Genomic DNA, 25,477 nt, shown 5'->3' on the forward strand with positions numbered 1-25,477 from the left:
AGTGGGGTTGAATCACCACCCAAGCACCTGCTGGGATGACTCAGGCAACAAAAATGGCCTGCCTTCCTTTAACTGCCCGACTATCTTGACCCAGGGTCAGGTCAGGGGTTTGAGGAGCAATGGGCACGAGAAAAGAGTTTGGGGTGGGGGTGGGGTACTCTCAAATTCCTCCTAGCACAACTGACCCTAAGGGCGTTTGATTCCCTGTGCTTAATCCCATTGTGCAAAGGAATTGACTTTAAATTAGCAACATTTAAAAAGGGAGGGGAAGACGTGCAGAGCTATGGGGGCTGGAAGTCCTGATTGCTGGGTCCTGGGTGGGGAGGGGGCGTGGTACCCTGAAGGGGTGTTGGGGGCTGGGAAGAACGTGACACCTGGGTCTGCCTAAGGGAGGGGGATGTTGGCGCTCTTCTGTAGGTGCGGTCCGCTGGGAGGGAGAGGGGAGGAGTCAGTCGTTAAAAGTTGTTCCTGGGCCTGGCCCACCCGCCAGCCGCAGACGCTGAGGCCCGGTGTGAGTGCTGTGGCACCTGGGGTGCGCCGCCCAGCAGCTGCGACACTCCAGAGACTGAGCGCGAAGCTGACCACCTCCACCGAGCACCCGGCCGGGAGCCAGCCGCAGGTAGGGCAAGCCGGACTGGGTCTGGGCAACAAGGCAAGGAGAGCGCAACCTGTCTTGTACCGGGTACCAGACAGCGGATTTTGCTCTGGACTCGCCCAAAGCTGCCGGCTTGGTAGGGAGCCGGGGCTCCAGCATAAGGAAGGGCTGAAGTTGGACACGATATATACTTTTCAAAGACACGAGTTTCCCTGGAACGACTCCAGACTAGGAAGACATTTCTATTTTAAGGATACTGGGTTTGGGGATCAACGTGTCGCTTTGGAGGGGTGTGTAGGCGCCCTCTTAAGGCTTCCCTCCACCCCCATGGCGCTACCCGGCCCCTCACACGACCAGGCCTGGAGCCTGGAACCTTCCGCTCCCACGGCCCCTGCCTCCTCGTCCTCGAACTCCCAGGAGCGGGAAAGCGCTGGGAGCCCTGTGGTCTCCGGGGGCCTTCCTTTGGAGAAGGTGAAGCGGCCCATGAACGCGTTCATGGTGTGGAGCTCCGCTCAGCGCCGCCAGATGGCGCAGCAAAACCCAAAGATGCACAACTCGGAGATATCCAAGCGCCTGGGCGCGCAGTGGAAGCTGCTGGGTGAGGACGAGAAGCGGCCCTTCGTAGAGGAGGCCAAACGGCTGCGGGCCCGGCACCTCCGCGACTACCCGGACTACAAGTACCGGCCTCGGCGCAAGACCAAGAACGCGGGCGCCGGGCCGCTCCACTTCGGCCAGGGAAGCGGCGGCGGGCCGGCCTGGGGACCCGGGTACGCGACCACTCAGGGAGGCAGAGGCTTTGGGTACCAGCCCCCCAACTATTCGACAGTCTACCTGCCTGGCGGTTACAGGTGAGTGACTAGGGAGCGGGGTGAGGAAGGAGACACTGTCCCCCTCCTGAAGCTTGGGCGGGGCGGATACCAGATATCCTGCTGGCAGGGGCCGAGCCCACCCAAGCAAGAGGCCACTCCTGGGAGTTTGTGGGTTGCAGTTGAGGTTTTGGAGAGTACCACCCCCTCCACTACAGCGCCTTGTGAAGGGTCGGGAAGGAGGGTTTTCCTAGAGGAATTCTCATTTCAGCCTGGCAGCAGCAGCCCTGCAGGGGCAAGACCACAGCCCCTTGGATGTTGATCGTTACCTACCTGGATTTCCTGTCTCCTCCCACCCCCATTCTGGCCCTGGTGTGACCCAGCTTCCTCTCCCAGCCTCCGGGGCAAGGAGAGGCCAAGCCCAACTCTGCCCCTTTCTGGCCTGCTGCCCCAAAAGAGGAAATTTTGGAAAACAGGCACGCAGCACACAAGCTCACTGTTAAGCCTGCCCCAACAAGGCTGCGCTGCTCTAAGCCAGCCTGGGTTCTGGTTCTGGACCTGTGGTACCCAGTGGGGCCCAGATAGCCAGGGATGGGTAGGTTCCACCTGTCTGCCCACGAACTAGTCAGACCTGCCCTCACATGGGTGTTGGGGACCCTGCCTGGCACCTCCAACACAGGGAAGCACGCTCTAACCCCGGTTTCTCTCTTTGCAGCTCTTCCCACAGTAAACCGGAGGCCCCCTCACCGTGCTCCCTCCATCAGAGTAACCCTAGGCTCCAGGGGGAGCTGCTCCCCCCTTATAACCCTTACCCACCCCCAGGATCTCCCACTCCATACAACCCTTCTCTTTCTGGGGCCCCGATGCCCCTAGCTCACCTCTAACCGCCATGGACATGGACCTCCCAGGAAGGGCTCCAACCTCCTTTTTCACTCAGAACCACTGCAAATTCCTTTGGCACTGTTGGAGGCCTGTGCTTTCCACCCCCTCCCCCTCCAAGGCCAGAGGGAGCAACACATTTGTTTTGTAGGACGAACACGGTTTTGTACAATTAAACCATGTCTCTGAGTCTTTATTGCCCCATCTGTTCCCCCTCTCTGCAGCAGGAACCAGCACGGTCTCCACTCCCTTCCGCCTGGACCTGCCAGTGCAGGAACCTCCTCACCCCACCCTGGGGCCCTGCTTGAGTCATTCTCCGTCCTCCTCCCCCCACCCAGCACTGGGGTCCAGGAGACAGTGCCGGGCAGGCATAAGCCCCTAGTCCTTTCCACTGTCCGGGCTGTCCTCTTAAGAAGTGGGAGATGGGGGTGGGGGACAAGGCAAGACTTTTGCCCACAATAGGTAAGTAGCTGGAAATTAGTAACAGAGGAATCAAATGATTAAATGAGTTAATGTATACACAGGACAGCACACAATGTCAAAATGTGAGCCTGAAAATATGCCCATATCCTTTTTTAAGGATCTGGGTCCACCAACTATACATTTCCACTAAAAACAAACCCTGGCTCAAGTTGCAGCTACAGAGGAACGGGGAATGATTAAGTCACACCAGCAGACTGGTGGAGACGGGAAGGACCCTGAGGTTGGGTAGATGAAGGGAAACGCTGAATGGATTCTAGGCGCCAACGCAGCCCTACTGCTCCTTTTTCTTCTTGTGGGGTGCCTTTGCATTCCAGTAGAAGAGAAGCTGGGCGGCAATGAGGCCGTTGCAGAGAGAAGCGACCACAAAGGTTCCAGCCATGAGGAGGTCTCCAGTTTCCTGGATGTGAGACAGAGCTAGGGTCACTCTTCAGCCAAGCCCCAAAAAAGCTTCCAGAGGAGGCAGTTGAATCCTCAACTGGGACAGGTAAGATGAGATTTTAATGCCCTCTAGAGGGAAGAATGTGCACTCACCTGAATGGAAGTGAAGATTCGCGCCAGGGAGCCCCCAAAGAGCAAAAAGACTGTGATGGCTGAGAGCTGGCCGGTGTGTCCGTTGTGGTAATTGGTGGCTGCCTGGAGCAGCTATAGGGGGAGTTGAGACCCTTTGTTCTGTCATTTGAATTCTTACCATGTTTCCATGACAGATTCCCACATTCCCCTTAGTCCAACACCCCACACCAAGCTTCTACTTTGACCCTCCCCAAACACCCCCTCCCAACATTTTTTTCCTTTGCTCCCAGTACCAACCTTCCCCATCACCACAGCAGGCACATTGGAGGCCTGGAGCAGGGTGACTACAGCCTTGGGCGTCAGTGGTGAAAGCAGCACCAGCAGGACCAGGGCATAACACGCTAGGAAAGCGACACCTTGGGGTCAGGGAGACAAGGAGTCCTCATCAACCTCTGGAGTCCTCTGGCTTCCCTAGGCCTGAATTCCCAGCAGGGCTCCCAAGAGCCACAGCCTGGTCTAAATCCCCAGCACCTTTCACAGTCTGTCCTCTGTAGTGCAGGACCAGGAAGCAGATGGTGACTGTCTGGAGCATCAGGAACAGGGCTTCACCCCAAGAGCTGCAGAGTTAAGAGTTGGGAGGAAGACAAGTGGGCCTGGAAAGGCAGGGAAAGCCTCCATGGCCCGTCCATCTGGGGACACAATTCTTTGATTACTCCCTGTCCTCCACAGCTCTACTGATCCCTTACCTCCTGCCTCCCAGCACTCCCCACTTCTGACCTACTCACTGTGGATCCCGGGCACTCGTGGAATGCTCACCTTCTCCTCTTATCACCTCCATAGATGATGGCTAGACTTCCAGAAGGGCTTAAGCTTTTCCTGCCCTTTTACCTCCCTCACACTAACCCCATCAGACTTGTGGGCACTTACCCTTGGAGATAAAGGGCAAGCCCCTCACCTGAAGGGGAAGTTGTTGATGACGCTGTAGACCATGGTCCCAGTCAATGCCACTAGTTCCAGCATTACTGACTGGAGGCTCAGCCCTTCGGCACTCTTGGCTCCAAGGATTTTAAACACCTGGGGCAATTTTACTGGAGAAAGAATGAGGTCAGTTTTGAGAAACTGATATCCCTTGGGAGTCGAACACACCCGCTACTGGGAAGCATGTTAACCCCACTTCTAGTTAAGGGACCCATTAGCTTGTGGCATTTAGCGCTTCACCCCCATCCCAACGGCAGGAAAGGAAAATAAAATACATACCCAGAAGTGACCCAGCTACAATGCCCAGCCCCAGGCCTTTGCTGAGGAGAATCTTGAGGCAGGGGACTGAGAAGAGAAAAAGGGACAAGCAGAGAGGAGACCTTTGGAACCCAGGCCAGGGCTTTCAGGAAGCAGTCCAGGCCTACAGGCTTAAAGCAGTGTGTTGGGGTGGCCGGTTAGCTCAGTTGGTTAGAGCTTGGTGCTAATAACACCAAGATTGCAGTTCGATCCCCACATGGGCCACTGTGAGCTGTGCCCTCCTTAAAGAAAAAAGAATTTACTTTAAAGCACTACTGTGGACTGCCGCTGCTAAGACTTTGACTACCCAAACAAAAAAGCCTTGTGTTGGGCTAGTCCGGTGGCTCAGGCGATTAGAGCTCCACGCTCCTAACTCCAAAGGCTGCCGGTTCAATTCCCACATGGGCCAGTGGGCTCTCAACCACAAGGTTGTCAGTTCAATTCCTTGAGTCCTGCAGGGATGGTGGGCAGTGCCCCCTGCAACTAAGATTGAACACGGCACCTTGAGCTGAGCTGCCTCCCCGAAGGCTCAGTTGGTTGGAGCACGGGCTCTCAACCACAAGGTTGCCGGTTCGACTCCTGCAAGCGATGGTGGGCTGCGCCCCCTGTAACTAGCAACGGCAACTGGACCTGGAGCTGAGCTGCACCCTCCACAACTAAGATTGAAAGGACAACAACTTGACTTGGGAAAAAGGCCTGGAAGTACACACTGTTCCCCAATAAAGTCCTGTTCCCCTTCCCCAATTAAAAAAAAAAAACTTAAAAAAATAAAAAGCCTTGTGTTGTCTGGAGGCAAGTGAAAAAGGCCTGGTCCTTGATGCTGCAAATCATATTCAGACCAGGTGACTTTCCAAAACAGCTTTTACCATTCCGTCCCTCTGACTCAATCTTCTATTCTCTGAAGATTACTTCTAAACTCCTTGGTCTGACTTCTCGCCACTGCTCCCTGTATAAAGCTGAACAATGCCCAAGAGTCCTCAGATCCTTTATTCCCTGCCACTGAGCAACTAGGTGATCCCTTTACACGTCTTCTCTCTTCAAGGACAGGTCTCCTGCATATTCATTCCTGAACCCATTATCCCTGGCTCTACTACCCTTCATTTTCTCCCCAAGGTGCCTGGCCCAGTGGCAGTCAGATTCTCAAGGATCATGAATGTGGTTAACACAAAGTGTTCCAGGAGCACAGTGGAGTAACATGAACTGACGGGGGCAGACTGGGAAAGCTTCGCAAAGGGTGTGATGTCTAAAGTGGGCCTTGTTGTGGAGTTGCCTCGTATGAAGAGGAAGATAGGCAAGTTATTCCAAAATTAGACCATGAGCAAACGTGGAGGCTGGAATGAAAGCCATCATAATAACAGGAGCCTTTGGGGGTGCCGCTGACGGCCTGGATTCATTAGGCTTGTAATCAAGTTTAACTTTGCTCCTGAAGGTATAGCGACCTCCTAAAGGTTGGAACTCTTTGTTCATATTTTAACCCTGTTTTGTAAAATTTGAGTCTTTTGGCCTTTTATTTGTCGCTAAAGCATAAATTTCACAAAGAATTACTTTCACCGGGCGACTCCCACTCGTTAAAAAATGGCGTCCTCCCTCTACGGAGCGCGAGACACTTCCGCCCCGCTCAGAAGTAACTTCCGCTCAGGACAGTGTGCAGTAGTCACCGCGGTCCCTTAGGCCGCATCACGCCCCACTTATCGCCCGAGGGCTCACTAGCAGAACTTTGACTGGATGCCGAATAAAACTCACCGTGAAGCAAGTCCCACTGGACGAAAATTTGGTCGTAGCATTTCTCAGGTAAAAGAATCGGAACCAGCACCCGTTTGATCGGCCCGTCAGCCTCGGCCGCCATGTTGCAAAGATAGCTTCCGCCAGTCTCTCCAGACCGTCATTGACTTACGGTGCGCATGCGCGTTCAGGGCATTCCGCCTCTCGTCTTCCCGCGACTAAATTGGACCGCCCCATGTTCCCCGCTCTTTCCTACGCTACCGCCATCTCATCTTCCGTAGCGTAAGATAGGTCTCGTCCAGAGACCGTGTTTTGGACGCACCCTGTCTGCTGTTCGAATTTTAAAGCGTGCCAAAGCTGTACGCCTGCGCAGTTCCATCTTTCGCGCCTTTGTTTACTCTTCCAGTTTGGAAGCAAGATTTATCCGGCTTTTCTCTGCTTCTGCTAGGCGCCATCTTGTCTTCTCCCAGCTGACTTTACATTGTTCGAAGTTAAGAAAGAAGAAGCGTGAGTCTCCAAAATGGAGTTGGATGGGGGCGCTGTAGCTCTCCAACTCCTGTTGTCTCTGCTTCTCCAGAGGAAATGGCATGGGCGGGAACAGGACATTTGTGCCATACGGCCTAACATGGGTCCCAGGCTGTGGGCAGGGCCCATGCTTCTCCCTCCTCTGCTATGCCTAGGATTTGGCGGATGGGTGTGCCAGCAACTGCTGGGCCGGGACAAACAAGCAGAAGAGGAGGAAGTGGGGAAGGTGAGACCAGTTTCAATGGAGGACAGCCACCCCAGCCCCCTCTGGGGCCCAGCCCGTCCCTGGAGCACAGACAGGGCCACCCTGGGTTCCCTCCCACCCCACTGGCCTGAGGGCGCCACGTCTGGGCCAGGGCCTGCTCCTCTGCCGCCTTTGACCACTTGCTGAACACGGACTTAAGCAAGGCTTAAGTGAGCCCAGCAGCTCCTCTTGGGAAAGGGCACCTTGGACTACCCTAACCGGTGGGAGCTGTGCCCTCTCTTACCCAGCGCTGGGACACCAACTGCAGTCCCCTGTGGAGGTGGACCTGGCCATCATGCTTTGGCAGCGCGGCACCTGCTGCAAGTACTGTGCTGCCTTGCAGCCCTTTGGTGCCTCGTGCCACAGTCTGCAAGGTCATAGGGATGCCTGAGGGGGTGGTGGGGCTGCTGGGGCCCTGCCACGTCCAGGCTGCCCTCAGTGGGGTGGGTCTGCACGTCCCAGTGACTGCTTTCTATAGCCTTGTGTGGCTCTTACAACTGGGAGGGCTCCATTTTGGCCCCCAGTGATTGCACCATGGCCTGTAAAGGGCGGGAGTGGCAGTCAGAGGTAGTGCAGACTGGCTGGCTGGCAGCCCTTTGGTAGGATCTGGACATAGGCTGCCCTGCGGGTGCCACTGACTACCACTAAGTACACCACCACTGAGGACATCAGGGTTGGTCCCATGGGTGACACAGGCTGGAGGTATGGTCCCAGGAGCAGAGGGTGACTATCTGGAGGTCAGAGTTCCCACTGTCCCATTGTTGATGAAACCCTTTTGCAGGTGAGATAGGAGCATCCCAGGTGCGGCAGGGTTTAATCAGGCTGTTCAGCCAGCCGTGGACATGGTAGGCAGGACAGGCATTTTTGTTGCTAAAGAGCCACTGGCACAGCCTTTGGAAACTAAATGACACAGGTGTGACCTTCCCACCCACACTCATTGCTACTGCTGCCTGCTTCACCTGTAATTGTATATCAGGGTCAGGAAGAAGGCCGCCGGGATGGGTGGCTCCACTGGGTTGGAGGGTACGGGGAACTGGAGCAGCCAGGGACCCCAGAATGAGGAAGGGAAACAAGGCAGATTCAACACCAGCTGTGCCAGACTTTGGGGGATGAACTCCTGAGGGTATTTGGTCACACAGTGACATTTGCATCCCTCCTCACCGGCTGTTGCTGGCTCCCTGACACTCAACCATGGAAGGCACAGAAAGCGTTGTGACAAGAAACTCACGGCTTTTAATCCTGGCAGTAAAGACAAAGAAAACCAAAGACAAATTTGAGTAGGTTTTACTCTTCTCCCACTGGGAGTGGGGGCAGGGAATCTGTCACATTTAATAAACATCTCCCCTCATCCCTCCCAATTACATTATCTACTTTTGTTTTTTACTACAGAGAGGGAAAGAAGATAACTGTCTCTGAGTCAGTTGAGTGGTCAGAAATGAGGGCATCCCCTGGTGCCCTGGGTGTTGGGACAAATGCTCAGAGGGGCTGGTAAGTGGGTGGGCGTCTCCGGCAGATGCAGAAGATAACAAGCACCACGGCGAGAAGGCCAAGGGCAATCAGGCCGATGATGAGAGGCAGCAAGATGGATTGGTCACTGGGACAGGAGAAACCTGGCAGAAAGATAGGGCAAGTAGGCATCACAATGGTGGTGGCTGGGACAAAGGTGGGGGGAAGGAATGTGGGGGGGACATTAGGAAGTAGGAGCTTGGTAAGGAGGTCACTTAGATAACCGTAAATGAAAGGGGAGAATGGGCAGCCTTGTAGAGCAGGGGAGGACAGCTGTCCTATAACGGACAAGTCTGAAGAGGGAGGACATTTTTAGATGTAAGAAGGAAGTTTATAGGCCCGGCGTAGGGGTTTTCAGTGCCGTGGGAGAGTTCTAGGAAGGAAGGAGTAGGTCTTACTTGGCCCAAAGGTCCCTGTAGTGGGCAGCCGAACAGCTTGTAGCTTCAGGAAGAGCAGGTCGAGGTGGAAAGCTGGTGAAAGAATGATGCTCGCATTTCTGCAACTGAAGCTCTGGCCCAGTGGGGCTTGGAGTTCTCGAAGGGATGCATTCTGAACGGAGAACGTCCACTCTAAAAGAGTGAGTTAGGGTGAGCTCCGCATCCATGTCTCCCACCCCCCAAGCTTTGGTCCTCCTTCAGGAGTCCAGTGCAAGTGATGAGAAAGGGAAGGTTACTCACGTGCTGCGTGCGGGAAGGACACATTGTACTCCACAGCCATAGAGTTCAGGTAGACAGTGCTCTGCAGTGGCTCCTGGGGAGGTGACCAGGAAGGCTCAGGGCAGCAGGGGAGAGTAGTATCCATGTCCACAGAATAAGCAGTGTGGCAAGGGATGGGTAGGGAGCGGGTACTTGGAGGATGAGAGTGAGGGATGAGGGTGCGGTACCTGCTGGAATCCAAAGCTGAGCTGTCCATAGGGGAATGAGAGAAGCAAGTGGGGATGGGCACCCTCACAGTCCCCCTGGGCCTTGGTTTTGTTGGGATTCAGTACAGAGATGCCCCAGGCCTGTGGAAGTTAAAGATGAGAGGGTCACAAGGCTACACAGCTATGCCATCCAAGGTGCCTTGTTCCTTTCATCCCCACCGTTACTTGTCCCTTCTCTTCCTTCTTCCCTTCTGAACCATAGCAGGCAGTCTCACCCCCTTCTCATGTCTTACTGTCTTTCAGGTTTACCTGTCCTCCACCCTGGGTTGGGTACAGAATTCGAATCTGAATCTGGGCTTGGAGGTGGGCACAGGGCTGGGAACCATTAGTCCAAGTGTAATCTCCTATAGCGGCCTTGGAGCCTGGGCTAGGACTTGGAGAGGGTGGAGGTGGTCCTGGGTGGGGGGGACTGGTCAAGGGTCCTGGGCTGCTGGCCGTGCTATTGCTTGTCGGATGAACTGTGGCGTTGCCATGGCTGGTGGTGGTGATGGGACTGTGAGTGGCTGTTGTGGATTCGTGGCTGGTGGTGCCTATGGTAGTGGTTCTCTGGCTCCCGGTAGTACTGGGGCTGGTTGTTTCCATGCTTCTTGTGCTTTCTGTAGCTGTAGGTGTCACCGTGAAGGATGGCAGCAGAGTGGCCGATTTTTTATGAGGCCACTCATTCCCCGTTTCCTGAGCTTTCAGCAGAGGAAAGAATGGTTAGCAACCCAGGGGCAGGTTTCTTCCCAGGGGCTCTCCCCTTCAGTCTTACCTGCTAGTAGCCCCAACAAGGCCCCGGAGAAAAGTACAACGAGCTTCATGGCAGACCAGCCTCGCCGAGACCAAGTGGGTTGTGTCCTAGCTGCTTGCTCAGTTAATCCTATTCCCTGCCTTCTTTTGGAAGAGGAAACGAAAGTCCTTGACTTCCTGTAACATAACCTTACCCCCCCAACCTGACTCAGGCACCTCAACCCCGGCCACCAATCTCTTAGTCATTAAAATTGTCATTAGATGATTGGCCCTAGCTTCACATAAGTGGGAGTGGTCAGGATCAAGTCACGTGGGCAGAATGAGTTGGGAGTTTTAGAACAGTTGATCCTTGGGGACCCAGACCCATTGGTCTTCTTTAGCAAAACTTGGTGGTATAGAACCAGTTGAGAAACAGCAGTCTGTTTCTAGAGAAAAAATGAACTCAGTAAGATGGAAAATCAAGTTACCACTTTCCCCCCCTCTGTCACTTCCTCTTAGCTGAGACACATGAGATACTTGTGATGGTGATTGCCTAACCCTTTACAGAAGGGTCACTCTATCCACTTAATATGACCATTGTGGTTACCAAAGTAATGTTAACAAATGGGTAAATGTTAGCTGGGGGAGGGGAGGTACACTCCTTTGCAGGTGGGAGGGAAGGGGAAGAAAGAAATGAAAAGCCCAAACAGGCAGTTTCCAAGTCATTTTATTCAGAATTTTGTGTTTGTTTCCTGAATCAATAAATACTATACAAAACAATGTAAAAATGGCTACCATTTTTTCTCCCCTGCTCCCCCCACCTGGGGACAATCCCCTGGGCCACCTAACTCAGGGGTTCTTCCTCCTGATTTGGTCCAGCAAATGAGGTTGAGTGATATTATAGCCCCCTTGAATCATTTTCAGAGGAATTTGGCTGGGGTGGGAAGAACCTCTGGGGTTTGGAGATTGACTAGGGAAATGGATTAGTGTTTCTGGGAGAAGAGACGGCGCCTGGGGCAAGAGCCTACCCCAAAGAAAAGGGTATCTAAAATGTCCACGGTTCCTTCTTTGCCTCAAAAAGTGACATTTATTCAAAGAAAAAAAAAAGAAAAAAAAATGACAAGATGTCCATCCCTTGGCTCCCATCCCTCCCCCCTCCTGCTCCTCAGCCCAAGGACTGAACCCTGGCTGGCATGAGGTGGCAGGCCAGCCCCTCTCAGATGAGGTCAGCAACATTGAGAGGCATTTCCTCAATGGAAGTGTTGTAGAAGGTCTCAATATCTCGAAGAGTCCTCTTGTCTTCTTCTGTCACCATGTTAATAGCCACACCCTTACGGCCAAAACGTCCACCACGACCGATTCTGGAAAACAAGGACACCTTAGGATACATGAGGATGCGGGACACAAAAAAAAAAACACACAGAAGTTTCAGCCCAGGATTGGGCATAAGGGAGGGGTTGCGTGAGTATACTCACCTGTGGATATAGTTTTCCCTGTTGGTGGGAAGGTCATAGTTGATGACTAAAGAAACCTGCTGCACATCAATGCCTCTGGCCTATGGCAAGAAAGACGACAGCTTCAGCACAACTGAGACACTATCTATCCAAAAGGAACTTGGGACTTATGTCGGCAGCCAAAGACAAAGGAAATTCACATTTGACTCTCCCCTGAAAACCTGAGGCATGCCAGATTTTATTCCAAGTTGCTACTTTCCTGAAGAGGGGCACTAGTAGGCCCCTTGGAGAGGGAATCACCTTGGTTTATCCCTCCCGTTTTCTCCAAATAAATTCCCCCCACTCACCAGCAGGTCAGTGGTAATCAGTACTCTGCTGGAGCCAGAGCGGAACTCCCTCATGATTACATCCCGTTCCTTTTGGTCCATATCTCCGTGCTAGAAAAGGAAATAGAAGGGTGTAAGTCACATTGGTTCTGAGAACTGGCTGTAAGTAGGACACGACACATCCATACCGCTTGTAACACCGGGGTGGGGTGAGAACGCACCATGGCAGAGACAGTGAAGTCTCGGGCATGCATCTTCTCAGTGAGCCAATCGACCTTTCTCCGAGTGTTGATGAAGATGACTGCCTGGGTGATGGTGAGGGTTTCATACAAGTCACACAGTGTGTCCAGCTTCCACTCCTGGGGGGGAGGGGTGCAGGGGGGGGGTGGAAAAAAAACATCAGTCAGGGGCTATACCCAAGGACTTACTACCAGGCCCGCCTCCTGCACTGGGCCCCACCTCTCGTTCCACATTGATGTAGAACTGGCGGATACCCTCCAAGGTCAACTCTTCCTTCTTGACAAGAATCCGAATGGGATCCCTCATAAACTTCTTGGTCACCTCAAGCACATCGGAAGGCATTGTGGCCGACAGCAAAACCACCTAATGGGAAAAAAGGGCAACCTCAGGACAGGAGATACTCCATGCCACCGTCCCTAGGTGACCACCTAAAACAGAAACTAATACAAAAAAAGCCTTAAGCAAAGACTGGGATTCTTTATGCTTCCTCTGGCATTTAACATTGCTCTTCTGTTACCCTAACGACGCCGGTCCACAAAGGATCAGCTACACAGCCAAGACTAAACTTCTCACCTGGGTGTTGCTGTTGAGCTTTTGGAATATGTCATAGATCTGGTCCTTGAACCCACGGCTTAACATTTCATCAGCTTCATCCAATACAAACATCTTGATGTATTTGGGAGCTACAAAAAAAAAGAAAAAAATATCAACAGGAAGTAGGGAAACATACTTAATTTTCCCAATAAAGAACCAGGAAGAGACAGGTAGTGTGCTCTCAGAAATCAAAGATTTATCCTTTGCCTGGGAGCCCCCCTGCCAGTCCAGACAACAGCCCTGGGAAGTAGAACACTACCTGGGCCGAGACAGGGAAGCCAGGCTCAGATGACACGCATGGGGTTCATCACAGAGCAACTCTTTTAGGGGGGAAAACTAGCCTCACTGGGAAGATTGTGGTCAAGTGGAAAGACTGGGAAAGCATGTAGAAGAGGGAAGTGACCCAGAGGACTAGAACTCTGAGATACTCACACAGGTATCTCCGGTTAAGCATATCAAACACACGGCCTGGGGTACCCACGATGATATGCGGAGCTTCCATCTGCAGCTTCTGCACCTCAGCACGCACATTAGTACCCCCAATGCAGGCATGGCAGGAGGCACCCATGTAATCTCCTAATGCCATGACTACCTTCTGTATCTGTATCCAGAAAAAGTGCTCACGTTAGCTACCACTATGTCAAATCCCATTTTAACTGTATTTATTCTTTCCACACTGACATTCACTATTATTAAAACTCATTTTTCAGGCAAGAAACAGACAAGTTAGACGTACCTAAGGTCACACTAATTCAGTAACAGCCCTCTAATTTCAATGTAGCTTACTATCCTAGACCCCCTAACTTTCTGAAAGCCAAATGTGACCCACTTATACTCAACCTCATAGCAACCAGTTTTATGTGGAATGACGTTTATCTATATCCTATTGCACTAGTACCACAAAAGCTATGTCATATTCACTCTTAAACATTTTAAAACGATACCCCAAGCCTCAATTAATAATCTATTTATGAGACCAGTCCTATCGATCTTTCCCCCTTCAAGACCCAGGAAAACAGTCCAGCATTATTTTACACGCCCCAGGCATGAAATGGCTCTGGCCACCAACCCAGCCATCAAGCTAGTAAGAACAAAGGACTGGACGTCTGCTTTGCGCCTTACTAAGAGCAACACCACAAATCAGGTGTCTCTTTGCCCACTGCCAGTGGCTTTGTTCATAAAACAGCCACCAAACTTGCCCAGCCAGCCAGGCTCCACCCAGCTTTCCCATTTGACTGAGGAAATGGGTGGAAGGAAGTGACGCATATTGTGTTTCGGTAGAAAAACGCTTATAATTAACCCAGAAAGTCTTAAAAGATCTAGAAATCATCAACTGATTTTCTTTAGCTCATTTCTTTCCCCTCCAACCCACCTGCCCCCTACACCTCAGTTCTTCCAATGTGGTGGTGGTGGTTGGGGAGCACTGATTTTGGATTATACTAATTATTTCTAAATCAGTCCTTCAAGAAGGGAAAGAAGCTACTCTCTCACCTGCTGCGCCAACTCTCTAGTAGGCGCCAGGACCAAGGCCTGTGTGGCTTTTAGATCCAATTCAATCTGTTGCAAAATCGATATGGCAAAAGTGGCCGTTTTTCCAGTCCCAGATTGGGCTTGAGCGATCACATCATAACCTAAACAAATCAGGAAAAAACTTGATGTGGTAGAGGGAATACACTTTGAGATCATGGAACATTCAAGGCCTTGCTTAATGAGAGCAATAACGCTACATGACAAGCATGAAGTGATTCAGCCTTCACTCCATCACAACATAGTACCCCCATGAGAACAGATCTGGAGGCCAGATGAGGTTAACTCAACCTTACTGTAATCAAACTAGCAATTCATGTGTCCAGGGCATGAACCAGGCATGGGCACAGACCAAAAGCCAAGCTGGGATAAACAAGGAGTTGCTTTGTCCCTGGCTGATATGAGATAAGCACCACCAAACCAGGTGCCACTCTACCCAGGCCAGGGACAGTCCCAAACTTGTTCTAAAACAGAGGGGTCTTACCCTTGATACAAGGAAGAATGGCTCGCTGCTGGATGGCAGAGGGCTTCTCAAAACCATAGGCGTAGATGCCACGGAGCAGGGACTCCGAGAGGTTCATGTCATCAAAGCTATCAACAATCTCATTCCAGTTACTCTGTAGAATGCAAAGAAATTAAAGTAGAAGTGAGCCTCTACACTGGAGCAAACAGGAGCTTGTAAGCCTTCACCAAAGCTTCAGAGCCCACAACCTCTCCTCTCTCCAGGAAGCCAGCTGGTTCTCCATGGCCTGGGAAATTCACTGTAAGGACCATTCCACTTGTAAACTTTGAGACTGGAGATTGTACTAGGACAGGACTCAATTTGAATGACACATTTTATACATCCTCACAAGAATATAAACCTTTTAAACAAATCACTATAAAACAGTTTAAGCCTTCCTATGAGGAAGGCTTCACTATTGGGGAGCCTGGGTTCTAATTTAATCTCAAGTCACTGAATCACCACTCCAAGAAACCAGGGGCACTGCTTTCCTAGCACTGCCCTTCCCAAAGTTGAAGGACAATGATGGTAGGGGTCCAATCTCACCTCGATGACGCCTTCGGGTTCCATTCCATCGGGGCCATTGTCTCTGGATCTGTTGGTTTAAAGTATAATGTTGACTGAGGCACATTAGAAATCCTGACAGCCAAGCTCTTCCTACCAGCAACCAGCCATCAGTTTTCACTCCCTGACCCATCCCCCCCCACCAGTTCCTAGAAGACAATCCTTACTTTACATTTGAGTCAGGCCTTTGCCCCATCCAGGGAGCTGCTCAAGTCAGGCCGCTCCGACATGATGGGGTAACCCTCCTACAAGACTCAAAAGCTGGGAGGAACAGCGCCCCACTTAACGAGGGCGGGAGGTGGTGCTTGCCTTTGGGCCCACGTGTCCCGGGCCTGACCTCCCATCGTGGCCCCAGCGCGCCGGAAGTCCCGCCCTTCACCTCCCAGATCGAAGGTAGGACATCCCCTTCCCCCCACGTCATTCCGCCCGCGCCCTCCCCCACTCCCTCCAACCCATCTACCCCCCTCGCGGTGCCCGGATGTGGGAGGCCGCGGGCGGTGGCGGCCTCGCGCACAATGAGCCCCAGCCGAGCTAGCACGGGGGAAGATTGCACAACACTTAAAGAGGCGAAGCCGACTGGGGGAGGGGAGCATCTCAGACCGCCATGTGCTCGCTCCCTCGACCACCCGGCGGGGTCTCCCCCCACCACGGAACAATCCACATCCAGCCCGCCCCCGTCGCGAAATGGCATCGCCCTCCCATACCTCAGGGCGCTCACCCCCGAAGAAAAGTGGACCTGCCCATCTGCAGTTTGCCAATTGACCGGCTTGTGCGGCAAAATGGACCCGGGCGCCGGGTGGGCTTCTGGCGCCTCACGCGGCTGCTCCTCCGGGTTACGCTCAGTCCTGGCCGCCAAGAAAACCAGCACACTGAACGGCCGGTTTCTTCTTCCCCGACCCGTATCTCGACGCGACGAAATGGCTGGACATGAGGACCCAAGCTCCCCCCCCCCACCTTGGCGAGTGGTACCGCCCCAGAATCCTCCGGAATTCCGAGCGCGCGCGAGCCCTACGGCAGTGAGGCAACCGGACCAGCCACCTCTACCTTTCTTTCCCACGCTAGGTCGCGACCTCGTCTCGCCACTCAGGGCCGGGGCTTCGCGCACCGCGTACTGGCGTCCTAACGCACTTCGCACTCTAGGCCCCAAAAGTCGGGCTGTCCTCGCCCTCTAGGCCCTGGTGGCAGCATCGGCGGTGGATCCGCCCCCTCCTTCCTTCCCCTAGGACCGGTCCTCCCGGCTTGGTTTCCCCGCAACACTGGTGAACCTAGGGCGATGGGTCTTAGCTTCCCCCCGCGCGGGGCCCTGGAAAGGGAGCGGCAGGGTAAGTAGCCCCAATCTCTTGCAAATGCCTTCCTTACCGGGAATCCTGACTCGCAGACATGATCCTTAGAAACTAGGGCGGAGTGCCCGCCCATCGACAACTTATAGAGCGCCCGACCCCGCCCCAGCCATTGCATTGGTTTGGCCGCCTCGGCCCCGCCTGCCGGCTCTCGGCAACTCGGCGTGACGTTAGTTCGTAGGCGCTCTGGCACTCAGCCACCATTGGATAACTTGAACGCCTATCAAGGTGAAGGCCCGCCCCGCGGCCTCATTGGCTGCAGTGCCCGCTCTTCTCGCCGGTACGGAAGTGACATACAAGAGTCAGGCCTCGAGGTCTGGCAGCCATCTTGGGGCCCTGCACCCCTACACGTGCGGAGGCGATAGTATCTCAGTCATGTGGCCTAGTAGGCCCTATCATGCAAGGGGGGCGAGGTTTCAGCCTCCAGGGACTTCCGGGCTCCCGGGACTTCCACTTCCCTTCACGTCCGCTCCAGGTCTCCACTGGACCCATATTTTATTTTGTTCTCCAGCATAGACAGATCTGACACCGCCCCGATGTGTTCCAAGTATACCAGGGATGATGGAATCAGGAGTCATATACCCTAGCGGGTGGGAGGTTAGTAAGGGAGGAGGGAAGGAATAACCAACTTCTGGGCTTAAGAACATTTGGGGTTCCTGTCATGAATCCTGGACCGCTCCCTTAAGTGTCCTGTTCCCCAACTTTAGTACCCCTCAAGCTCGTTTATTTTTGAGGATAACCTACTGTCGCTCCTTCCATCCTTTGCTCCCCTGGGTGGGGGGTTCTTTTAGGTGACTAAGACATGATGCACTGTCAGAGCCAGGATGGAGAGGTGGCCCTTTAAGTCTCAAGACCCATAAAAAGGTAGCTAACAGCACTTGTTGGAGAAAAGCCTGAGATAGAGCATATCCATTAGTTTGAGGCCCCTTAAGGAAGACCACCACTATGTATCTCCAAAGGATCCTTTATTGACCAGAGCAGGACCGTGGCATTTATATATATATATAAAAAAAAGTTTGAAGATCTGGCAGGCAGTAATCCCTTTGCCCGCCCACCACCCCAGCACAGATTTTTTCCTGGCCCCCTCCCATACACATGGAAGGGGAATGACTGCCCCCTCCAGGCTGCAAGGCCTGACTTTTCTGCAGACAGAGAAAAACGGGCTTTTCCATAGCCACCCCTGGAACATCAGAAATCAACAACTCTTCTCTCAAAGAAAAAAATACAGAAATCAATTAAAACATTTAAATATGAAAAACCAAAGGGAATTGGGTGGGAAGAGGCAGGAGAGGAAAGAAATTGGAGTTTCTTGGGAAGGGTCGCCCATGTCCCCCTGCCCATTAATGAATGGGCTTGAGGCCTGGGATACGAGGCTCACACAGTGAGTTTGCAGTGACACAGCTCCTTGTAGATCTGCCGACGAAGTTTGGGCATGTCCTGCTGGGTGAAGCTGAATGGCTGAGACAGGGCCAGGTGCTTGCAGTACTGGGTGTTAACAAAGCAGGCCATGAGAACCACCTACTGAGTATCCCCCAAGTCAGGACCTGTGCTACACATTTCATATGAGATACATCTCACTCGATCTTTCAGAGAACATGCCCATTTCACAAACAAAAGAAGCCAAGGTCCCACAGCCGGGGCCTCAAAAAAAAGTCTGACTCTAAAGCCGGTGTTCTTACTTGCTACATGAAATACCTACTGTTAAACAGAGAAAACACTTTGCATTGGGGGTCAGGAGGCAGGTGCATCCCAGCCAGAGACCAAGGACCAGAGACCCAGTCCCAATGTGGGATGGGGAAGCCAGGAGAGGACCAAGAAGTCAGGGTTTCTGTGTCCTACCACATAAGGTTACTCCTCGCATCCAGGTTACTGTGAGCCAAATGAGGGATGTAGAACAGCCTCCCATCTCCCTCCCAACCCTTTAACCCAAATGCCATCTGCTTACCTGTAACACAAAGGCACCACAGTCACTGTCATTATTCTGCCTGGCCACATTCTAGAGAAAAGAAAGAAGGTAGGCCCTTCACCTGGAGATGCCTAGGGGTGTGGCTTCAACTTCTGCCTCCTACTGCTATCCCCACCACCAACCCCGTACCCCTCCCTCTGGAAACTTACCATTTTGAAATAACCTTTCCAGCCCTGGTGGAAATCCAGCCGGTCTTTCTTCACTGCCTCTGCCTGTAGATACTTGGCAATATGCTGTGTAGACGGAGAAAAGGAGGTAGTGAACCCAGGGCATAGTGGTCACAGCCACGAAGCCTAGGATGCTTCTCAGAGACCCCAAGTGCACCCTTCTGCTCGGAATGCCACTCCATTGGACATCCTCCCTACGTTCTACCCACATTTCCCCTTCCGTCAAACCTTAGGGCAGCGGCGGTTTAGGGTGCGCTGCGAGTCAAAATAGGTGATGGTGCGTCGCCTCACATCAACGGAGATGAGGGACCAATGTACCTCCAGATGGATGGGGATTAGCAGTAGCTCCTTATTGAAGATGTCCACCTAAGGAGGCAGTGCCAGAAGTCAGGTATGACAGCACAAGAGTCCTGTCTACTGCCATGAGGATCTAAAGAATGGCGGAGCAGGCAAGGAGGCCCTGGATGTCTTGATTCTTGGGGTAAGGGAGGAAGGCAAGACAGAGGAAGTGGTGGCAGAACACTCAACAGCCAAGGATGAGCCAAGTACTTTTCACATATTAAAGGTACAAATGCTTACTAGCTAAGCACCCAGGCTCAGGATTCTGAAGCCAGACTGCTAGGGTTCAAATCCACCTCCTCCATTTACTAGCTTATAACCACGGACAAGCTACTTAACTCTATACCTGTTCCTTTATCTGCAAGAGAATGAAAATAACAGTACTCACACGTCACCTTTTCATTATGAGGATAAAACTAGTTAATATCCGTGAGCCACTAAAAACAATGCATAGCACCTAGTAAATACCTCAACCAGTTAACATTCACAAAGATCCTTCAAGGATGTTCTCATGTTCAACATAACAATGCGGTAACTGTGGCTTGAAAAAGGAAAGTAACTTGCCCAAGGTCATAGAAGAAAGACATGGCAGAGGTGGAATTCAAACACAGATACACAGAAGGCCACGTTCTTTTCAGTGTATGTCACCCCACCTCTACAGGGAGAAGCAGGCCTGCCAAATCCCTGGGAGTGTAAGCTCCTGAACTTGGGGACAGCAATTAGGTCATGCTGGAGCCAATGTCCTACCTTACTGTAGAAATTTCCTGGCCTTTGATTTGGAGAGGAGAAAAGAACTTTGCTTCCTCACTAAACCTACTCTGCTCCTAATTATTTTCCCCAATAACTTAGGCCAAAAACCGAGGCATCATCCTTGATTCCTATCTTTTCTTCATTTCCCACATCCAATCTGTCAGAAAGTCCTACTAGTTCGACCCACAAAACTTATCCTAGATAAAACTACTTCTATTTATGCCTTTACCATTCTGGTCCAAATTTCTCATGTGGTCTTCTGTGCTACTCTCCTAAGTTACTCTGCCTACTTCTACTCTTGCCCCACTTTCAACCTATCATTGAAATAAGAGTTTAAAACATGAGGCACTTCCCAGCCTGCTTAAAACTTTCATGTGGCTTCTCAATACACATGGAGTAAAACCTACCCAACCCTCCATGCCTTTCATAATCTACTCTCTAACTAAATTTCCCATCACTTTCTCTTTGCTCCCTCTGTTCCAACCACAGGGGCCCTCTGTTCCTCAAATGTTGTTTCTCACTTTGAGTCCCATGTAACTTGCCGTTCCCTTTGCCTAGAACACTCTTCCCACAAAATTGCACATGGCTGACTCTTCAACATTCAAGTCTCCGCTAAGAGAGGCCATCCCAGATCACCTGATCTAAAGTACCCACTTCCCATGCTATTACATTATTCTGTTTTAATTTGTTCACAGCACTTATCACTAGCTGGAACTTAACTTGCTTATTTATTCTCACCCCATAAAGGCAAGAAATTTTCCTTATTTAACACTGTATCCTTAGTGCCTAGAATGGTATCTAGCACACAGACGAGATGTTGAATAAATATTTGGAAGACTGAATGAACAGAGTTGGGGAAACAACTTATAAAAATAGAACTCTAATTCTTTAAAGGCAAGGTGCTACACAAGTAGATGTGAATTCATAACTCACGTTTTTGGTCCACCTTTTCACCCCATCATAACCCTTGGTACGGAGTTTATCGTAGAAGAAACTGTTGAAGAAATGCACCTGTGCCAATGATAAAAAAAAGAGTTGGATAGAATTAAAAGACTTCCTGCTAACTGCCCTCTCCATTTCATTATGGCTCTAAGGACTACTTTCAACGACCTGCACTCCAATTCTACGAGGATAAAAAAACAAATTGTTTTTAACCTCATCTGACAGCTTCCCATCCCAATTTGTGGGGTTAGCTATAGGGGAAAAACAGTGAAGACTGGGGGAAAGGAATAGAATTATTAAGACCAGGACAAAAATTATAGATTTGAATTTAGTAGATTACCTTCTCTCCCCGTAAACAAAGGCCCTCTTTACGTAAAATGGAAGAAATGAAAGGGACCGAAAAACCTGGTTAGGCCTACCTTTTCAGGGACTGTGTCCATGACCAGGTCTCCATACATGTTCATCACCTGACGAGAAGATGGGAAGCAACTTGCCATGGAGGGTGCAGCATGGGTATAGGGCTCCCCCAAGAAGAGGGCCCCAGACACCCTGTTCCCTGAATCCCCTCTTGGGCCTATTTTTCTACTCCTCCTCACCTGGTCATTGAGCCAGTTCTGTCCATACAAGGTCCCAAGGTCGTCCATGGTCAGCACATGCCGCTTATAGGCCACTCGGAAGCCCCTCACCATGGCATTGCCTGGCATCCGCTGGTATGACTGGATCAGCTGCAGCACCAGGCCCTTCCTGAGTAGGCCAAGGGTGGAGTCACACAAAAGACAAGGGGGCTAGGACACAAAGAAGTACCTTCTACTGCCTAGGATAAGAGTCTAAACTACTCCTTCCCCTTTTGGGTCATTGATCCTTTGTTGGACCTGATAAAGGCCTACTCCCCAGAAAGAAGCACATGAATACTCAGGTATACATAATATTTCAGGATCTCAGATAAAGACCCTCCCAGCTGGCTTACAGGGACTTAGCATCTTGCCTGTAGATTCCCCACTTCAGTTCTAGCTTCCTTCTTCTCAAGTACATCCCAATGGCAGAAAAAGCAGCAGCATTCTCTCCCCATCCCCCAGGTCCTAGTCCTCTTCTGAAGGGCATCTCTTTCATGCCTCACCTGGAAGGTGTAGAAAACTCCTGCTGGAAAATGTCCTCCAATTTCTCTACTACCTCATCAGTGCTGAGGGGGATGAGGCTGCCATAAGTTTGAAGGAATTCATCTAAGATGCCTGAGTGGAAGAGGGAGAGGAGTGGGGTGAGACCTCCAGACTCTGATCTAAGCATTTGCTGAAGGAGACTAGGTCCTCTTAGGGTTCCTTACTCTGCACACAGGTCACATGCTCCTCTCGCAGGGGGCTATGCTGGCCAGCCTTCTCCCCAGGCCGCTCTGCCTCTTCTGCAGTGCCCAAATCTGAGCCCTGAAAAAGCTCCTGGGCCACATGGTCTCCGATGCTGCACACATTGCTGATGAGGATGCTGGCATCAGGGGGTGCCAGACTTCGCTCCCCTTCTGGCCCAGGTGGTCCCCCAAAGCCATTGGGCAGAGTACAGGAGAGGAGGCCTATAGGGCAGGGAAACAAGATGGGGATGAGAAATTGGCTTAAATGAAAGGACAAGGGGAAAATTAAATGATGTACACAAATTATAAGACCACAAGGATGAATTGAAACTGAATCTACCAATAGTTAAGTCTAAGGAATAAAGAGACCCTAAAGCATGAGATAAGGATGTCCAAGAGGTTATAAAAGAACAGAGAAAGAGTTACTCCAGTTGATCCTTGAATAACATACTTGAAAATCACGTGTAACTTTTAACTCCCCCCCAAAATTCAGTGGTCCCTCAGTATCTGTAGGGGACTGGTTCCAGGAACCCCATGGATACCAAAATCCACGTATGTTCAAATCCCTCATATAAATGGCGGAGAACAATGCATATAGTCAGCCCTCCGCATTTGTGGATTCCCAACTGCAGACTGAAAATACTATCTTCGATTCAAGGTTGGTTCAATCTGCAGACGCGGAAACTCACAGATTCAGAGGGCTGACTCCATGTATAAAGTGGACTCGTGCAGTTCAAACTCGTGTTAAGGGTCAACTGTACTTATAGACAGGAGGAAAGCAAGGAAAGGCTAGGATTCAGACAGATGCAAATTTCAGAGATATTAGTCACCACTATATGCCTAGCTCCTAACATATTATCTGACATATAGCAAAGGCTCAATAAACACTCGAATAATTAATAAAGCACAGAGAGCCTAAAATTGTTTTGTTGGGGTTCTCCAAAAGAGAAGTATTCTGAGTGAGAATGCCACACACAACCAGACAGGTGATGTACCCCACTATTCAGAGAGATCTCATCCCACCACTGAGAATGGCACTTTCTGGAAATGCACATGAAAGGGTCCTTCTCCTGAAAGGCCGAATGAAGAGGGACTTCAAGTCTGACTTTCCCAAACCACGTCTCCCTTTCTCATCCATGCATAGGACACCTGCTTAAGTATTCTGTATCCCAGCCTTGACTACCTTCCTTGACTTAGTTCCTGCTCAAAGTGGGGCATAAGACATTTCACAGCTATTCTGGACCCCCTCACTCTGCCATCCTACTTTCCTTAGGCCCCATTTTCATAACAAGAGGCTCGTATTCTTCCAGGATCAGGGTCCTTCCCAGCCCCTCCTCTACCCCATTCCCACCTTACCTGAGTCAGGGTCCAGAGGAGACTTCGGAGTCCACCTTAATCCATCTTCCTCCATGGGCGGCACTGGTGGAGACACTCTCATCCCATCCTCAGCCATGAGAGCACCTAGCAGACCCAGCCGAGGTGGGGGTGGTCCTCGGGGGGAGTCAAAACGACAGCAGGGGGATGGCACCTGCGGTGTAGCACCCCCTTCCTGGGGTGAAAGATGGTTCTTGGGGTGTGTGAGGCTCCGCCGCCGGCCCCGGTGGCGTCCCCAAAGCTTCCAGTGGAATGTCAGCGAGGTGCTTTTTGAGTAGAGCAGCATCTGGAAGGCTCTCAAAGCTCTGCGGCGGCGCTGTGAGCAGGTTTTTCGATGAGTAGGACGGGGAGGGCGAGGTCGCTGGGTGGCTCCCAGCTGACCCCATCTGGGAGGCAACCTCCAAGCTGCCACTTCCTCTTCTTCATCTTCATCCTCATCTTCCTCTTCTTCTTCCTCCTCTTCACTAGCTGAGGCATCAAAAGAAGGCCGAGGGGCAGGGAGGCGTCTGGCTGGCACTGTGGTCCCTGACCCAGGATCTGGCCCAAACCCTCCACCTGATTTGAGTCGGGGTTTGGGGGGTGGGGGCCAACGAAGACGCTCTCGCCTAGGGCTTGAGTAAGCTGGGGCTATGCCAGGTCCAGGAGGCTCAGGCCCCCAAGACCCGGTGCCTTGTATAGTTTCTTTCATCTTCCAGTAGCCTGTAAAACAAAGGTTAGAGTGTCAGAATCCAAACGTCCTGTACCCCAGGTCCTGCCTCTCTTCCTCAGCATGCCTCTTCTGGAATCAGATGCAAATAAACTAAGATTCAGAGACACGCAAAAGGGGGAAAAAACCAAAACTGCTAACTTCAGATTTTCCTGGTTAACACGGTGCGCCATGGGACTTTTAGCATCTGTGCCATCATCCTCTCTCTCTTACCCAGATAGAGGCAAGGGAGAATAGCTAAGCAGCAGGCCTTGGGGACCTTATCTTTCAGATCCCCAGGTCAAACCCAGTATTTTCAGACTCTACTTCTCTATTTTAATACTACCGGGGTGTCCTAATTGACAGCCTAATAAAGGACATGGCCCGGAAATCCTGACGTGGTACAAAGAACACAACTTCCACCGGGAAACCGTGGTCTAGAGTAAGAAGAGAGTTACCTATCACCCTGGAGCGAACAGGGAAAGGGGCATGCTCAAGTCGTCTCAGGGAGCAATGGGGATGCCAGGCCTATGGTTCAGAAAGTAGAACCTATTGAAAAGGGAAGGATTTTAAAGGAAACTGAAAGAGTACCGAATCGGTGCTTTAGCAGCCTAATGAAGACAGTGGGACAGAACTGAGCAGCGCGAGCCAGGCTGGCCCAGCCCCCTCCCCTGCTCTGTCCCCTGGGACCAGAATGCGTCCCAGCAACGGTATGGTCCTACAGGCTCGGACGGCTCGGAGCCCAAGGGCCTTAAGAAGCCCCTTCGAAGGCCTCCTGGGCTCCGGTTACGTGGGAATTAGGTCCAGGAATGGGAAAGGCCGGGGCAGGGCTGGGGGGAGGGGAAGGGGCGTCCTCACCGGGAGAAGGGAAGCCGGACGGACGGGCCCGAGGGCGGGCGTCTCCGGCCTCAGGCTTCCCGGCTCATCTCTCTGGCGACGGCGGCGGCCCCGCCACTCCTGCTGTCTTCAGCCGTAGCTCTCTCAATTCAGGATTCCAACGCTTCTGGGCCGCGCGCCGTGCCGCTGAGCCGCCCCGCCGCGGCCGCCTCTTGCTCTGCTTCAGCTTCCACCTCCACCACCTCCCCCTCTTTCCCCTCCTCCTTCCCCTCCCGCGAGCCCCAAGCCCACCGGCGGTGGCGGCGCACGATTACTACGTCACACCCGGCGAACAGCGCCGGCGCGGCCACCACGCG

The 25,477-nt window shown here is 51.9% G+C and overlaps 5 protein-coding genes and 3 non-coding genes across 15 annotated transcripts; 1 reads left to right on the forward strand and 7 right to left on the reverse strand.

Moving 5' to 3' along the window:
• The first annotated feature begins 422 nt into the window (after window positions 1–422).
• Window positions 423–2,417, forward strand: SOX15 (SRY-box transcription factor 15). The gene is made up of 2 exons (XM_019745084.2): window positions 423–1,443; window positions 2,117–2,417. The coding sequence occupies exons 1-2, from the start codon at window positions 923–925 to the stop codon at window positions 2,283–2,285; spliced, it is 690 nt and encodes a 229-aa protein (XP_019600643.2). The 5' UTR covers window positions 423–922; the 3' UTR covers window positions 2,286–2,417.
• A 40-nt stretch (window positions 2,418–2,457) lies between these two features.
• Window positions 2,458–6,499, reverse strand: MPDU1 (mannose-P-dolichol utilization defect 1). Of its 2 annotated transcripts, none has more exons than XM_019745081.2 (7): window positions 6,292–6,499; window positions 4,531–4,596; window positions 4,229–4,361; window positions 3,805–3,890; window positions 3,571–3,674; window positions 3,295–3,405; window positions 2,458–3,160 (listed from the first exon to the last, which is right to left on the reverse strand). In XM_019745081.2, exons 1-7 carry the CDS (start codon window positions 6,392–6,394, stop codon window positions 3,035–3,037), a joined length of 729 nt encoding a protein of 242 aa, XP_019600640.1. In that variant the 5' UTR covers window positions 6,395–6,499; the 3' UTR covers window positions 2,458–3,034. The 2 variants fall into 2 exon arrangements, with proteins under 2 accessions (XP_019600640.1, XP_019600639.1); XM_019745080.2 differs by having other exon boundaries at window positions 3,571–3,689; window positions 6,292–6,495.
• A 1,808-nt stretch (window positions 6,500–8,307) lies between these two features.
• Window positions 8,308–10,390, reverse strand: CD68 (CD68 molecule). Its single transcript, XM_019745076.2, has 6 exons — window positions 10,219–10,390; window positions 9,717–10,144; window positions 9,429–9,548; window positions 9,223–9,295; window positions 8,944–9,114; window positions 8,308–8,649 (listed from the first exon to the last, which is right to left on the reverse strand). Exons 1-6 carry the CDS (start codon window positions 10,265–10,267, stop codon window positions 8,516–8,518), a joined length of 975 nt encoding a protein of 324 aa, XP_019600635.2. The 5' UTR covers window positions 10,268–10,390; the 3' UTR covers window positions 8,308–8,515.
• A 494-nt stretch (window positions 10,391–10,884) lies between these two features.
• EIF4A1 (eukaryotic translation initiation factor 4A1) lies at window positions 10,885–16,863 on the reverse strand. 4 transcript variants are annotated; one of them, XM_074320221.1, is made up of 12 exons: window positions 16,742–16,863; window positions 16,087–16,227; window positions 15,365–15,413; window positions 14,801–14,933; window positions 14,281–14,420; window positions 13,222–13,390; window positions 12,769–12,878; window positions 12,415–12,558; window positions 12,177–12,314; window positions 11,977–12,066; window positions 11,651–11,730; window positions 10,885–11,536 (listed from the first exon to the last, which is right to left on the reverse strand). In XM_074320221.1, exons 1-12 carry the CDS (start codon window positions 16,762–16,764, stop codon window positions 11,392–11,394), a joined length of 1,362 nt encoding a protein of 453 aa, XP_074176322.1. In that variant the 5' UTR covers window positions 16,765–16,863; the 3' UTR covers window positions 10,885–11,391. The 4 variants fall into 4 exon arrangements, with proteins under 4 accessions (XP_074176322.1, XP_074176326.1, XP_074176324.1 ...); XM_074320225.1 differs by having other exon boundaries at window positions 16,427–16,780; XM_074320223.1 differs by having other exon boundaries at window positions 15,550–16,227; window positions 16,742–16,778.
• On the reverse strand, window positions 11,797–11,936 carry LOC141569043 (small nucleolar RNA SNORA67). The gene has a single exon (XR_012492437.1). It is a non-coding gene; the product is annotated as a small nucleolar RNA SNORA67 (small nucleolar RNA).
• On the reverse strand, window positions 12,967–13,105 carry LOC141569067 (small nucleolar RNA SNORD10). The gene has a single exon (XR_012492461.1). It is a non-coding gene; the product is annotated as a small nucleolar RNA SNORD10 (small nucleolar RNA).
• On the reverse strand, window positions 14,631–14,766 carry LOC141569055 (small nucleolar RNA SNORA48). Its single transcript, XR_012492449.1, has one exon. It is a non-coding gene; the product is annotated as a small nucleolar RNA SNORA48 (small nucleolar RNA).
• An 807-nt stretch (window positions 16,864–17,670) lies between the features above and the next one.
• SENP3 (SUMO specific peptidase 3) lies at window positions 17,671–25,438 on the reverse strand. Of its 4 annotated transcripts, XM_074320220.1 has the most exons (12): window positions 25,143–25,438; window positions 24,743–24,833; window positions 23,582–24,298; window positions 22,208–22,447; window positions 22,004–22,115; window positions 21,483–21,630; window positions 21,306–21,353; window positions 20,878–20,955; window positions 19,084–19,221; window positions 18,838–18,921; window positions 18,668–18,718; window positions 17,671–18,207 (listed from the first exon to the last, which is right to left on the reverse strand). In XM_074320220.1, the coding sequence occupies exons 3-12, from the start codon at window positions 24,285–24,287 to the stop codon at window positions 18,097–18,099; spliced, it is 1,716 nt and encodes a 571-aa protein (XP_074176321.1). In that variant the 5' UTR covers window positions 24,288–24,298; window positions 24,743–24,833; window positions 25,143–25,438; the 3' UTR covers window positions 17,671–18,096. The 4 variants fall into 4 exon arrangements, with proteins under 4 accessions (XP_074176321.1, XP_019600634.1, XP_074176320.1 ...); XM_019745075.2 differs by lacking the exon at window positions 24,743–24,833 and having other exon boundaries at window positions 25,143–25,386; XM_074320219.1 differs by having other exon boundaries at window positions 17,954–18,207; window positions 21,306–21,630; window positions 25,143–25,279.
• Between the last annotated feature and the right edge of the window lie 39 nt (window positions 25,439–25,477).

The sequence above is a fragment of the Rhinolophus sinicus genome, linkage group LG15, assembly GCF_036562045.2.
Source record: "Rhinolophus sinicus isolate RSC01 linkage group LG15, ASM3656204v1, whole genome shotgun sequence".
NCBI lineage: Eukaryota > Metazoa > Chordata > Mammalia > Chiroptera > Rhinolophidae > Rhinolophus > Rhinolophus sinicus.